Below are 15,146 nucleotides of genomic sequence, written 5' to 3' on the forward strand. Positions count from 1 at the left end.
TAACTCGTGCTTCTCATTGGTCAGCGCGGTCACCTGACTGCACTGACCAACAAGTGCTTGCAATTTCCAAGTTAAATTCAAAATCCATAGCCCAAATGCGGTAATTGATTTGCCGTATTTTCGTTAGCACAAGCGCAGTGTAGATCGTACGACTTTTGACGGGCGGAAGCGCCAGCAAACTTGCGAAAATCGTACGATCTAGCAAAGTTTTCAAACATGCTTGACCGTCAAAAGTCGTACGATTGTACAGTACTGTCGGTCGGACACTGCAATGCACACATACGATTATCGGATGAAAAGTCGATCGCATACGAAAATCGCAAGTTGTATGGGCACCTTAAGACAAGGTTTTTTTTGAGAGCTGCCTGCGTTAAGTGAATTTATGAACACTTTGTTTCACTTATGTGTTTTACACACTGACACAGGACGTTTGCTACTTTATTAGTCATTTGGAGTTTTTTTAGATTATCACCTTGTGATTTACACAAACAGTTGACTAGAAGATTTAATTTGGATTATTTGTAAAATATTATATATATTTTTTTTCTTTTCTCTCAGAATAGTATTGTTCACTATAATATTTGTTTTTTGCACATATTTGTTTACTTGTTGGGTGATAGTGCCGCTTCACATGTTTGAATGACACCTTCAGAAATGTTTAGTAATGACAATCTACAAACACATACTTCTAGATAATTGCCGGCTTTGTATACTTTGCATTCCTTATTTCTCTTTTCTTGCCCAGTCTTCTCACAGTGGCCATGTTTACTAAGGGCAGATTACTAGCTCTCCTATTACTTCCTGATTACTGGCATATGTGATTAGACATGTGACTAGGACATGTGACCATGCACATTATCTCAGGGGAAGAAAATGCCTTTTCCTGATATCTCGTGGGATTACAGATGAGATTTCCCAGCAATGCTCTGCTGATGACAAGCCAATCCCAGTGTGCATTGATTTGCCAAACTGAAGTAATTTTGCCCTTTCAAAGCAGTAAGTGAATGCTCACAGGATTTTACACCTGGTATGTCTATGCTATTATTATTCATCATACACAGAGGGGTGCATTGGTAGGATTTGATTTTTGAGTGTAAAGGTCCCGGTTTAATAGGTTGTCTCTTTAGGTAGAATGTAGTATTATACAATACTGCATTATGGCCACTATAAGGAGCTGAGGAGCATAGCAAATAATAGACCCCTATGCGTTCCTTCCTTTAATCTATTTTTCACTATGTTATTATTTCACAATGTAGTGGTGAAAAAAGTTAAGTGCCATGAAGAAAAAAACAATTATTTAACCAATCTTTATAGACTCCTTGATATGATACACATAAAAACTTTAAATGTTTAAATAGAATGCCATATTACTACAAAACATTCTCCTAATGGTTTTTTAAACTTTCCATTTCCGAGGCAGTGATCCTTTAAGTAGCTCTAGTTTGCTCTTCTAAGCAAAAATGATCATAATGTTCTTTCCATTCAGGTTTTGGTACAATGCATTCCTGCATTTTCCCTCAAATAAAATGAGATATTCACAATGACTTATTGTTTTATCATAATCATCAGGAGACATTTGCACAGGCATGCTGTAAAAATTAGATTTTGACTAAATGGGATATAACGTCAGTGAATATAATAATAGATGCATTTATCACCTAATATTCTAATACATGTGTGAGCAAGGTGCTGTCAAATATGATCAGGCAGATTTAATAAAGCTAGAGATAGAAAAAGTGCTGCTTATATCAAAGTTCTGCTGTCATGCTTCTAGTGCAACTTTATAAAGTAGAGAATTTGAAGAGATCGTGTCACCAGACCATACATGTTTTTAAATATATAGTACTTGATTTGAATACACCTTTGTCTCCTCTAGGCAATGATTTGATTAACTAATTTTGCAAGAGCGTTTCTGATAGGTTAGATCAGCCTTACTCAACCATGGTGCTGTGGCACCCTGGAGGACTTTCTGGCTTCCTCAGGGGTGCCTCGAAATGTTTGCACAGGGCCATGCCTTTCCATGGTGCATGCTTGTCGCACCATGGAAATAAATTATGCTAATCCAGGGAGGGTGGGATCCATTCAGAAAGGCACAGAAACTGGCCTCTGTTCAGGCCTGCTCTGCCTCCCACCTTCTGCCATGCTGCTGCAACTGTGGCTCCTGATGTAATGATAGGACTCCTATGTGAAGGGGGAACTCTAATATGAAAGTGGGGGCTCTGGTGTGAAAAGGGGGCTCCTGGTGTGAAGAGGGCTCCTGATATGAAGATGGGCTTGAGATGTGGAGATGGCTCCTTATTTGAAGGGGGACTGTAATGTAAAAGGAGGGGGCTATGATGTAAGGAGGGGGCTCCTAATGTAAAGAGGGGATCTTGATGTAAAGGGGGCTCTGATGTGAAGGACAGCTTATGATTTGAAGGGGGGACTCTAATGTGAAGGGGGAAGCCCATTTGTTTTCTGTGTTTGTGTGGGCTCCCCTCTTAAAATCCATACCAGCACAATATCTGAGATAAAGGGTTGGTAAGGATTTTGGTGGGGCAACACATCGTCTTTTACATTTTTACCCTTAGGCTTTTTACATTTTAGAATGGGGTGCCTCAAGATATTGCATACTTTTAAAGGGTGCTATGACTGGAGAAAGGTTGAGAAACACTGGGTTAGATTAATCAAGCATATAAATCTACACATCTACAAAACAGTGTTAAAGTAAACTTTTTGTTATCACAGATTTAAAAGAATGGGTAATACCTAATATGGTAACTAAATTTGAAATCTTTTAAACCTATTACAAAAATCATAATGGTTAATGTTAGACTACATACTGACACTTAATTGCCTACTTATAGTATTTTATACAAATATGTTTTTACTTATTTCAGAGTTAGAGGCAGGAAAAAATAGAAGAATCTGACATTTCCAGGTGTGTCTGATTCTACTTTTGCTGGCTGTCTGGTTGCTTTGACACATGTAAGGACAGTGTGGAGGCTGTGTGCAGGAGAACTGCTGCCGATTGCAACCTCAGCATATATAAGCAAGGAGCGCTTAGGCTGTAATCAGGAGCCAATCTCCTGAACACAGCCATGACAGGGTTTCTTAATATCAAGATATAAATTTACATAAATCAGAATAAATCCACTTCCCTAGCTAATGAACGGTTACATGGTCACGTGCTTTTACTTTCACAGGCACACATTGAAGATGTAAAGACAAAGTGCTCTGGGCACCATAAGGAGTCAAATAATGTGGCACGCGCAATGTGCCGTGGCGAATCATGCATGCTATCAAATTGTGTTAACAGTTGGAGTGGCTGAAGATGCATGGTTAAATAAACCCTGAGCCTACTTTACTATGGGTCAAGAATGTGTAACGCACAGAGCGAAGGGAATCGGAGTGTGTAACGCAAAGGGTGGTTTTCCTTCTTACTGAGGGCAGATTGTGGGCTGGATCTTCTTAAAGATACAGGAACCTCAGGTAGGGCTGGTGTTCAGAGAGTCGGCTGTCTAGGTCACCTAGTGCTGATCATCCAGGGATCCCGGTAGCAAGAGATAGGTACATCTTCAATTATCCTCTAGTCAGGAAAGCTGACATCTGGCAATGATAGCTGCTTCAGGACAGATCCTTGATCTCAAAATATCACAGTTTTTTTTTACCATCTCAGCGTGCTGTCAAGCAGTATGATAATCCCCAGCATCAAGGAGATCAAGGATGGTGGATAAAGAGTGTTGGATCATGAGTGATCAGGATAGAAAGAGAATTTGACCCCATCAAACTCAAAGTATTCTTGCATTCGCATTTTCTGAATAATGGCTTCGTTACAAAGTATTTAAGCAATCTGCATTTCACAACTCTAGGTTTTTCCGGATCAGGGTTTTTGGGTTCTGTCTTTTTCAAAGTGTTCATTCATCTCATTGCCTAAGATTTTGTTAAAGATTCTAACACGTATAAGGGCAAGAACATAAGGCCTTGTGGCTTATGTGGATAGACTTTTAATGCGTATATTTTGTCTCCTGCCCATGTTTTCGAAACCATCCAATTGCACAAACAGTGTCTCAATCCTGAGGTCCAGTCTGATTTATTTTTCTTTTAAGAGCTCCAGGGCAGCCCATTCATGTGAGTGACCTGCTATCGCACCCTAGTCAGGGCCGCGTCAGGGGGGTACGGCCGACACTCAAGTAAGGGGATCGGCAGCCTCAGGGGCCCGCGAACCTTACCTCGGTGACGGCCGTACAGGTGACTGAAGGCGGCCGGGCCCCCGCAGCACTGGAGGAAGCCGGGGCCCGCACACTCCACATCGTAACCTTGGGTGCTGTGTGAGCCTTCGGTGTCCCCCCTGTGTCCCACATTAGGTTTTTAAAGATCTTTAAACCTGGCAAGTGCCCACATCCCATTTAATATATTGCCGAAACGGCAATATATTAAATGAAAATCATTCCCTGGTGGGGAATCAGTATGATCTGCATCTCTTGTTGATGCAGACCATACTGATAGCTCCCTCGTGGGACCTCTGCTAACATGCAGGGAGCGATTAGTTAGCACACTGATTCTTCACTGAAGCCCAGGGATGCAGCGCCCCTTCCTGCAAAACAGGTAAGCAGGAGAGGGGGAAATTTTTTAATGAACTATTATTAGTTGTGAGAGTGTGTTTTATTGTGTGTTTTTTAATGAGTGTGTAATTTTTTTAAATTTTTTTATGAAGCTATGTGTGTGTTTTTTTAATGAGTGTGGGATATGTGTGTTTCATTACGTGTGTGTGTGTGTATTTTTTTTTAACCATGATTGCTGTTTAAATACAAGCGATCACTTGTACAATACGGCGCCGTGTCCCCCTCTGCCGTCAGCTTCCCGGGTTCATCTGTCCCTTGTGTGAGCCCGGGACCCGTGTGGAGGGTCTCCCCTGACAGATTGGAGTAGAGATCAGCAGCTTCTAGCCACGGACCTCTCCTCCGATCACTGGACATCGGAAGTGAGGTGCATTTCATCACTTCTGGTGTCACTGGGCACATTCTCCGGCTCCTAGAGCCAGAAGAAAAAAGACAGCAAACATGTTAAGCCTTAAAATTGCGTGTGTGCGCGAAACCTCAAAAAACTACAATATCCAAAATTTTAGCGTGTAAGCTCCTCTGTACAGAGACATGTGACTGTGGGAGGACATTACAGTGTAAGCTCCTCTGTACAGAGACTGATGTGACTGTGGGAGGACATTAGAGTGTAAGCTCCTCTGTGCAGAGACTAATGTGACTGGCTCAGTGTGGCGGCGGTGCGCGCGGGGTGTCACGCCTAAAGCTGTGTAAGGGACCCCGAAATTTCTGATGGCTACCCTGACCCTAGTTGACCTGCATTAAGTTTGGTTAGCATAGCGCACCACAATGCAGTAATGTGTTCCAATGGGTTGCAGTGTGCTGCAACTTAGGCGTATCAGGAAGGTGCATTGGGCTGCCTTTCACAATGAATGACACCGCTGCATTTCAAAGCACATACCGTAGTACACTGGTGCAAATACACTCTAAGGCTACACTCAACCGCTGACTTTTACTATGCCTTTTCGTTGCAGTGCAGCGTGTTTAGATGTATATTACGATTTATTTCTGAAAACTGTGGCAAATATGCATGCAGTAGTAATATTTTTAAAATATTACACTACAATTAAGTGGTGTGTATGCAGCCTAGGGGTTTGATTATTTATTTTCTTGCCTCATCATAGGAATATATGATTGCACATGTAAGCAAAGCATTTAAATGTAAACTATGTTAGAAGAATATGATATTGTGGCTTATGAAGCTTATGTAGCCAAATTCCAGCTGTCACAAATTGGAGACAAAGAGTTCAATCACATACAGGCATACCCACCAGAGAAAGCCTCAGGAAGCCTCTGGTACAGATCTGCACCACTGGCTACAAACATTTACTGAGCCTTTATACCCTGTATACTCTATTAGGCACTTGGCAGAGGTCAGACGTACATGCCATTACATCCCTAACAAGACCTTTATTAATCCACATATAAGGACTCTTCTTATTCCATTCCATTTTTCTACAGGACAAATTTAAAGGCATCTGCCGAAATGTCATGTCATTAAGAACAATAGTCATTTGGGGATGGCATAGCATGAACAAATGTCAAATGCATGTTACTGTGAGAAATTTCGGAAAAACCAAAGCCCCTAGTGAACAATTTAGTTTTGTAATATCCGCATAGTCACGTCTAAACCCAGAACTAATATAATAATAATTGCTGCCTGACAGGAGACATGTGAGGCTGACCTACTAACATGTGTAACTGAAGAGCTAAATGCATATGTCACATAACAAACAATTATGTGAGAAATATTTAACCTTCAAAAGCCTTCTAGGTATAATTATTCTTGCAATTAACAAGAGATACTTGAAGCACAAGTTCACATGCGTATGCTTTTCCTTATTAGTTTTAGATGTCCACATTGAGGCGGTACACACCGTAATAAACCCCTAAAATGTCTGGTTGGCATTCAGCTTTAATTTAAGTTTTTTGGTACTTAAAGTATAGGTCCAGCCAAGATTTTTTACTATAGTTGTGGACAGCGCAGGGAAGCATTAGAACCCCTGTTGGGATTTTCTGCTATCTGGACTCCATTAGAGAAATAATCACTTACCTACTGTCACGGTGACAACGATTTCACCAATTAGGAAGTGAGGGGAAATCTCCAACAGGGACACATACAGACTTAAAAAGCATAATGGAATTTTAGTCTTCGTCTACTACTCTAAAAAAAATGTCTGTTTATCTTGCTGCGCTCAGCAGGGAACCAGGAATCCCTCACTCCCAGAAGTGTGTTGGATGAAGAGCACCATAGGTCTTAAATAGAATGAAGATCGGCGGTGTTGAAGTGAGACACAAAAGTATGATATCTCTTCTTTACAAGGGAACCTTTTTTTTTCTCTTTGTGTGACAGGGTTGCTTTAAATGGCCAATTACATCATGGATTGTACTCCTTTTAGCTTGATGAAATTAGTAAGTAGTAAATTAGGGGATGTGTTCATAAACCTTTGTAAATGTATGCTAGTTTAGGATGATTTTTATTTTCAATGAAGGTATGTGATGTGAGACAGTATGGAAGTACACACATATTGTATATAAATGAATATCTGTACATACTATTAGTAAATCTTTTATATAAATTTTGTACCTTTAAGGATTGTTAGTATGGAAAAGAGCAAGGGAAGACAATGAAGCCCATAGTTTACACATACTCACAACAAGAACAAAGCCATTTCCTCACTTCCTGCAGTATTTAAATTGGATTTTCAGCTAGAATGTAAAATTCCGTTTTGCTTCTAACATCTTGATGTATTTACATACAGGACACTGTCTTACCATAGTGTCTTTGTAGGGAACCAGGAGACCCTCATCAAACGGTTATTTACATTATTTAGTGGACAGAAGTTTGATCTGTCAGATAAGATGATCATAGAACACCACTATATATCTATGGCTGCACCATGACAATGTAATGAGATAATACATGAGTTATACAGATCACAGTGGATATCTTGTAGTGCAGCATTTTAGATTATACTGGTTAATAAATGCCAGAAAATTCCACTTCTATGGGATGCATTGTTGCTAACTCAACTGGGCAGTGAGTTAGAATAGAATACCATGCTGGCAAGTGCTGTTCCATAAGGGGAGGCCAGCTTTCCCCCCACCACCAGCACTCCCTATACTTCCTTCTCTTGTCTGTGCCCCTTCTTTCTTTTTTTTTTTTTTTAGCCTTCCGGTCTTTATTGCCTTGTAAGTGTGTGTTTCTTCTGCTATTTTTATTCTTGTCCTCTTCTATTATTGTGTTCACTCTCTTGATAGTTATGTTAATTTAAAAATGGTTGGATTTCGTAGAGTGGGGAACCGAACCCATACTTTTGATGTACATTTCCAGCTGCAAAGGATTGTCATGGAGTTTCAAATGCATACCTGTTACTGTGGTTTAATTTTAACCTATGCATGTCTTGCTGTCTTGACGAGCAGTTTACTTGTCAATTGTTCTGTTTGCTATTCACCCTACTTCTTCAGGATTATAAATCATTTACAAAAAAACTAAACAAAAACACCGCAGAGTGATCACCAGGAATGGCTCAGATCAAGCTGGCCCCAGCTGAGAGGCTCATTCACCCTTTTGAGCTCAAGCAAGGCTCTTAACCCTTTCTAAGAGAAGAAGAACCATCTGTAACAGGACTGTGCTAAGTTGGAGACACATTTTTGAAAAGAACACCTTGAAATTGTTGTAAGAAATAAGAATGTGAAATTGTATTGCTGCCAATATTTGTAAAATTTCTTCGTGAAAAATGGACTGTCCAGTCCTGGACTGCATGTTTTCTCCTGCCTGTCCACCATTTAAGGGTCGCTCTACCAATTCAATCCGATTATGGCTACCTGGAGAGTGGGCAAGAACAAGTAATCTATTATTGCCTTGGGTAACCAAAGAAAAAGTAGTACAAAGAATAATGTATTATAATTTTACAGATACAGTATTAGCTAATAGGGCCCTCTGTGGAATGTTCCAGAGACATTGCTTGTTTAAAGTGACCCAGTTCAGCAGAGCTATATTACAGCAACACATTTCAGGAGCAGGTGCCACTGCAATAAAAATTGAAATCAACTTCTGATAAAAATAGGATTTTTGCAAGTGAATGAAGGAAGGATCTCTACAGAATACTACACAGGATAGAAGCACACAAAGAAAGGCCATTTTATGAATTAAAGCTAAATTCCAGCTATAGAAATGTATATATATATATTCTACTAGATTGGAAGCCCTCCTAACCCTATTGTACTGAAATTGTACTGTACTGTAAATTGTATTGTAACTGTAATGTCTCCTCCATTTTGTAAAGCACTGCGCAAATTGTTTGCACTATATAAATCCTGTATAATAATAATATACTTACATTGGTCCAGTTTGGCATAATGTATGTACATATATATATATATATACACATACATACTTATACACACATACACATATATACACACACACATATACATACACACACATATATATACAGGGCTTGAAAAATCCACTCACAGACGAGAGGACGCCGGAGCTGGACGAGTAGCTTCCCCGCCGGCCGTTTTAATTACAACGGCCGGCGGGGAGCTTTACATTCAAGAGTTTGGGCGTCTCTGGCGACGACCGATCGCTTGCATTAGCTGCAGGCTTAACACAACACCTCCCCCACCCCAGCAGCCGCCGCTGTCACTGCTGTGGCCAGGATTGGCACTACTGCTCTCTGACAGGCGATCAAAGGGAGTTCAGTATACAATATTCCTCTGATCTCCTCTCCGGTACCCGAATGCAGGAAGTGATGTATATTACATCACTTCTGCATTCTGCTGTAATTCACAGCTACAGAATATGGGGAGAAGCTGGTGAAGCAGATCTCTGATCCATCAGATTCTCTGGGGGTCACTAGGTGACATTAGGGTTCTTGGAAACCCCTGATGTCTCCATACAGAGGACCTGTCATGTAAATTGGCTATCACATAGGGAGCTTCTTAGCCCCCCATGTGATAGCAATAAAGTTAAATAATAATCTTAACTTTATTTAAGTAATAAAAAAAACTAAAGAATAATAAGAAAAAAAATTTTTTTAAAGTCCCCCGCCCCCCACATACACACGCAAACATGCATCGGGTGCGCCCACGTGCGATTGCGCCTATTGTGCCGCACATGTTACATATCACCGCGAACGTCGGAGTGCGAGCAATAATTTTAGGGCCATTAATCACTGATAACACTAAACTGATGAGCAGTAAAAGCTTTTAAAGCGTCACCTATGGCCAATTTTCGGTGTGGTCTTTTTTAAGGCTTGACATGTTTGGTGTCTATTTCCCTGACGTGACCCCGTCTTTTATATTTTACCAAAAATAAGGGTAAGAATAAATGTTTTATTACAAGGCGCAAGGAAAACATTTTTTTTCTCTCGAAATTTACGGTACTTATTTAATTATATAGTAAAAAATACAAACCTCAGTGGTGATTATATACCTCCAAAATAAAGCTCTATGTGTCACCAAAAAATGTTAATATAAATTGCAAGTCTTTAGTCCGGTCATGCTGACTGGTGAAACGTTTGACTGACTGGTGAGACACGCTAAAGTTTTTCAAGCCCTGTATATACTGTATATATGTATGTTTATATACTGAATGACCCCAAAAAAGTCACACACTATAATATTGTGTTGGACCGCTTTTAGTCTTGATCATAGCATGCATTTGCCGTGGCATCGTTTTGATAGGCTTATGCAATATCACATTTCTTTCTGTCCAGTAGCATTTTTCACCAAGATGGGCGAATCAGACCACTGTGTAAAGTCTTCTTCAGCACATCCCAAATATTTTCAAAGGAGGTAAGGTTTGGACTCTATGGTGGCCAACCCATGTGTTAAAATGATGTATTATGCTCCCTGAATCACTTTTTCACAATTTGAGTGTGATGAATCCTGCCATTGTCACCCACAATATGGGAATATGCCCAATGTGCCATCAGGGAAGACAAATGGAAAAATCTGTTCATTCAATACATTCAGGAAGAGAGTTGACCTCATTTTTTGACGACATAACATTGCTGAACCTAGACCTGACCAACTGATGACTCTTACCTATTTGCTTAGCTGAAGCCACGTGGTAACTTTTTTTGGGCCAGGCAGTGTATAATCCCTGGCAGGGCCATGAGCATCCTGTAAAACACTGTTGCAGCCGCAGCTCCACAGTTTCTAACAGTGATCTTTCAGGTACTGGACCAGCCGCTGAGCTAAGCAAATTCCCCTCCGCTGTTGACACTGTGACGTAACCGTTACTCATTCAATCAGGGAACACTGTGTTTGTGCTCAGGGAGGGACCCTCTGCGTTTTAACCGCGGAGGGGAAGACGCTCAGCACAGCGGCTGTTCCTGGACACAGACGTTTGCTGCAAAGCAATGTAATAACTGCGACTACTACAGTGTTTTACAGAATTTCAATGACCCTTCAAGGGATAATTTATATATATTTACATTGTGCCAAGCTGGACCAATGTAAGTACATAAACATTTCTATAGCTGGAGTTAAGCTTTAAGCAAATCAAAACCTTTTAGTCTTTCTTTAACACCAGAATTTCACAGCGATCATCTTATAGGGAAGAACTGTCACACACAGATTAGCAGCAGAAAGTCACGTCTTCTTCCACGCATCAATTTAATTTGGTCTGAGTTGATTTTGTTTCTAAGTGTTGATTGTCATTTTGCTGGAAGGCTTTTAGAAACTTCTCAAGCATTCTTCTTTCTGTCAGTTGCAAGAAATGTTATGTAAGTCGTGCAAAAAAGCAATTTTCTTCTCAGAGAGATCATGGTATAGAGAAAGATGATAAAGACATCCATTACCTTCATTAGGGACACTCTGGAGATAGCCCGCCATCTCTGCAGGATCCAGTGAAGCTACAAGACCAGAAAGGTCAACATACTCTTTTCCGAAATGCCTCTCATATGTGGTCAGTTGCGTTCTGTTTTGTTGGTTTTGGATATGAGCATATGTCACAGTAGGAACTGAAATGTCAAGGGAAATTAAGTAAGACCAGTTTCAGAATATGAACTGTGTCTGTATACATCATCATGGGTATACTTATTGTGCAGTGGATACCATTAAACAAAGGTTATACACAGTGGAGACCACATACAGATCTGATTGAATCAACTGGACCTATTCATTGATTCACATCTAGTACTTGAGAAGTCAGTTGTAATTAACTGACTGGTGTTCAGGAAAAGTTTAATAGGTTGTTAGTTCAAATGCCACATTTAAAAAAAAAAATTCCTGTAATATTTGTGATAACAATATCATCTGCTTATATTGGAAGTAATGTGAAAAAAAATTGCCGATTGCTAGATCTATGGCAGAATAGACTGTGTAAGCTGTTGTTGGTTGGTTGGTTAAGAGCTTATTGGATTTCTCACAGGATCAAGGCGTATTTTTCTGTAATTGCAGCATTGTTAACTACTTGAGTCCCAGTCACTGTGTTAAAACGGCGCTGGGATAGTGGCTATTCGTCCCAGCACTGTTTTATAGCATCGGTGGGAATCAGCCTGAGGGTGTTGGCAAGAGTTAATGTGACATTAAAGGATATTTTGTTTCCCTCCCCCCAATGTTAATGTTAGCACTTACCTTAAATTATGTCTCTTAATCCGACCTTCCTCTTCTTTCCTGATGTTTTCATCTGTCCCTCCAGCGGTGCGGTGGCTCTCCGATCCAGCGCTGACTCCTCTGTCAGGCTGCAGGCGGGTGCATGCGTCCATAGACTTACCTTGCGTCTCTACTCGTCTCCCGGCCAAGAATCCGAACTGCGCATGCGCCCGCCCCAAGATGCTTTGATAGCAGTAGATATAGGCAAAAAAAACGGAGGGTTTAGAAACCCCTTTAAGGCTGAAATTGCCGGCTGCCCAGTAATAAGCATAGGAGCTGAAAAAATACAACAAAAATAAATAATAATAATAAATGATATTCCCACCCAAAAAGCAAAAAGATGATCGGATGATCTGAATGACATTTGCATTCACTGTGCAAGCATCAAATGCTCACATGAATGTGAATGTCACTCGAATCTTTGGTGATCACCTCTAAGGGTTAGTTCACACCATATGCAGTGCGTTCCGGTCCGATTCTGGCTGGAACGCACTGCACCGCATTGCGGCCGGCTCACTTTTTTGTGGGGCAGGAGGGGGAGTGGCGAGCCATTAAAGTGAATGGCACCGTAGCCACACACACCGGCCACAATTTGATCGCCCGTGCGGGATCGCAAGGCACATTGTGTCTGCGGTCCGGTGCGGCAGGGGTGGACTGGGCCGGGGGGCAGGGGGGCAATTGCCCCCCGAGCCTCTCTGGTGACTGTAAAAACGGCCTCCGCCGGCACAGGAGCAATCACTTTGTTCATCTTTCCCCTGTCGGCCGCTCTGCTCCTACAGCAGCCTGGGAGGAGAAGAAGCAGCTCTTCGGCTGCCTTTGATCAGCCCGTGTAGTGTTCGGGCTCCTCGGCAGCTTCCTCCGCCCACTTTTTCTGCTATTGGCTGGAGGGAGACCTAACTCCTACTGCCTGTCTGCTGGGTCCTAAAGGGAGGACAGCAGGAAGTGGCTGGAATCACCTCCAAACGTGCAGGAAACCTTGCTGCTCCCCCCACCTACCCCCACCAGGAGATGAAAAGAAGATGGCACAGCACCTGAAACAGGAGAGGAAAAGAGTCACTGTAAGTCCCTCTTCTTTCTGTGTGACCTCTGCACTGCGCTACTGACCGCTGCACTGCGTTACATGCTGACTGCTGCACTGCGTTACATGCTGACTGCTGCACTGTGTTACATGCTGACTGCGTTACATACTGATCTCTGCACTGCATGCTGACCGCTGGCCTCTGCACTGCGTTACATACTGACCGTTGCACTGCGTTAGAGCTGACTGTTGCACTGCGTTACATGCTGACTTCTGCACTGTGTTACATGCTGACCGTTGCACTGCGTTACATGCTGACTTCTGCACTGCGTTACATACTGGCCACTGATTGCTGCACTGCGTTACATGCTGATCGCTGCACTGCGTTACATGCTGACCGCTGCACTACATGCTGACCTCTGCACTGCGTTACATGCTGACCGTTGCACTGCGTTAAATGCTGACTGCTGCACTGCGTTACATACTGACCGCTGGTTGCTGCACTGCGTTACATGCTGATCGCTGCACTGCCTTACATGCTGACCGCTGCACTGCGTTACATATTGACCGCTGGCCTCTGCACTGCGTTATATACTGGCTTCTGCACTGCGTTACATACTGACCGCTGCACTGCGTTACATGCTGACTGCTGCACTGCGTTACATGCTGACCGATGCACTGCCTTACATGCTGACCGATGCACTGCCTTACATGCTGACCGATGCACTGCCTTACATGCTGACCGATGCACTGCCTTACATGCTGACCGATGCACTGCCTTACATGCTGACCGATGCACTGCCTTACATGCTGACCGATGCACTGCGTTACATGCTGACCGCTGTACTGCATTATATGCTGACCACTCTACTGCGTTATGCTTGCATGCTGACCGCTGGCCTCTGCACTGCGTTACATGCTGACCGTTGCACTGTGTTACATCCTGACTGCTGCACTGCGTTACATGCTGACTGTTGCACTGCGTTACATGCTGACTGCTGCACTGCGTTACATGCTGACTGCTGCACTGCGTTACATGCTGACTGCTGCACTGCGTTACATGCTGACTGCTGCACTGCGTTACATGCTGACTGCTGCACTGCGTTACATGCTGACTGCTGCACTGCGTTACATGCTGACTGCTGCACTGCGTTACATGCTGACTGCTGCACTGCGTTACATGCTGACTGCTGCACTGCGTTACATGCTGACTGCTGCACTGCGTTACATGCTGACTGCTGCACTGCGTTACATGCTGACCGCTGCACTGCGTTACATGCTGACTGCTGCACTGCATTACATGCTGACTGCTGCACTGCGTTACATGCTGACTGCTGCACTACGTTACTGACCACTGCACTGCATGACATGCTGACTGCTGCACTGTGTTACATGCTGACTGCTGCACTGCGTTACATGCTGACTGTTGCACTGCGTTACATGCTGACTGCTGCACTGCGTTAGATGCTGACTGCTGCACTGCCTTACATATTGACCGCTGCACTGCCTTACATATTGACCACTGGCCTCTGCACTGCTTTATATACTGACTGCTGCATTGCCTTATATACTGACTGCTGCACTATGTTACATGCTGACTGCTGCACTGCGTTACAAACTGTCTGCTGCACTGCGTTTGCTACGCCGCCCTCACATCTCCCCCTGCTAAGACCCTCCCCACCTATTCTGAGACCTTCCACACCCCTCCTGAGACCCTCTGACCAAGACATCAGGCTGACACCCCCGAGCAGAGCAGCAAAGAGTATGTAGCATTTTAATATACTATTATTCTGCATTGCTGTATAATGTATTGCTGGGATTTATAGTCCTCTATAGCTGATGGTATTTTGCATTGTTGTATAATGTGCTGAAATTTGTAGTCCCTCTACAGCTTGGAGTCAGTCGCAGAACTAAAAGGGGCACAGCGGTCGTGTCGTGCA

General features: G+C 42.7%; 1 protein-coding gene across 2 annotated transcripts in view; it reads right to left on the bottom strand.

Annotated features, from left to right (window-relative positions):
* Positions 1–11,099: 11,099 nt before the first annotated feature.
* Positions 11,100–15,146, bottom strand: part of TEX26 (testis expressed 26) — a 39,652-nt gene continuing 35,605 nt past the window's right edge. For both annotated transcript variants that reach the window (XM_018555480.1, XM_018555479.1), the window contains 2 exons: positions 11,393–11,554; positions 11,100–11,294 (listed from right to left, as the gene is read on the bottom strand). In XM_018555480.1, coding sequence (XP_018410982.1) covers positions 11,203–11,294; positions 11,393–11,554 — 254 coding nt within the window. In that variant the 3' untranslated portion in view covers positions 11,100–11,202. The remainder of the gene's footprint in view (positions 11,295–11,392; positions 11,555–15,146) is intronic.

Source organism: Nanorana parkeri, unplaced genomic scaffold (assembly GCF_000935625.1).
Source record: "Nanorana parkeri isolate BGI_ZX_2015 unplaced genomic scaffold, ASM93562v1 scaffold198, whole genome shotgun sequence".
NCBI lineage: Eukaryota > Metazoa > Chordata > Amphibia > Anura > Dicroglossidae > Nanorana > Nanorana parkeri.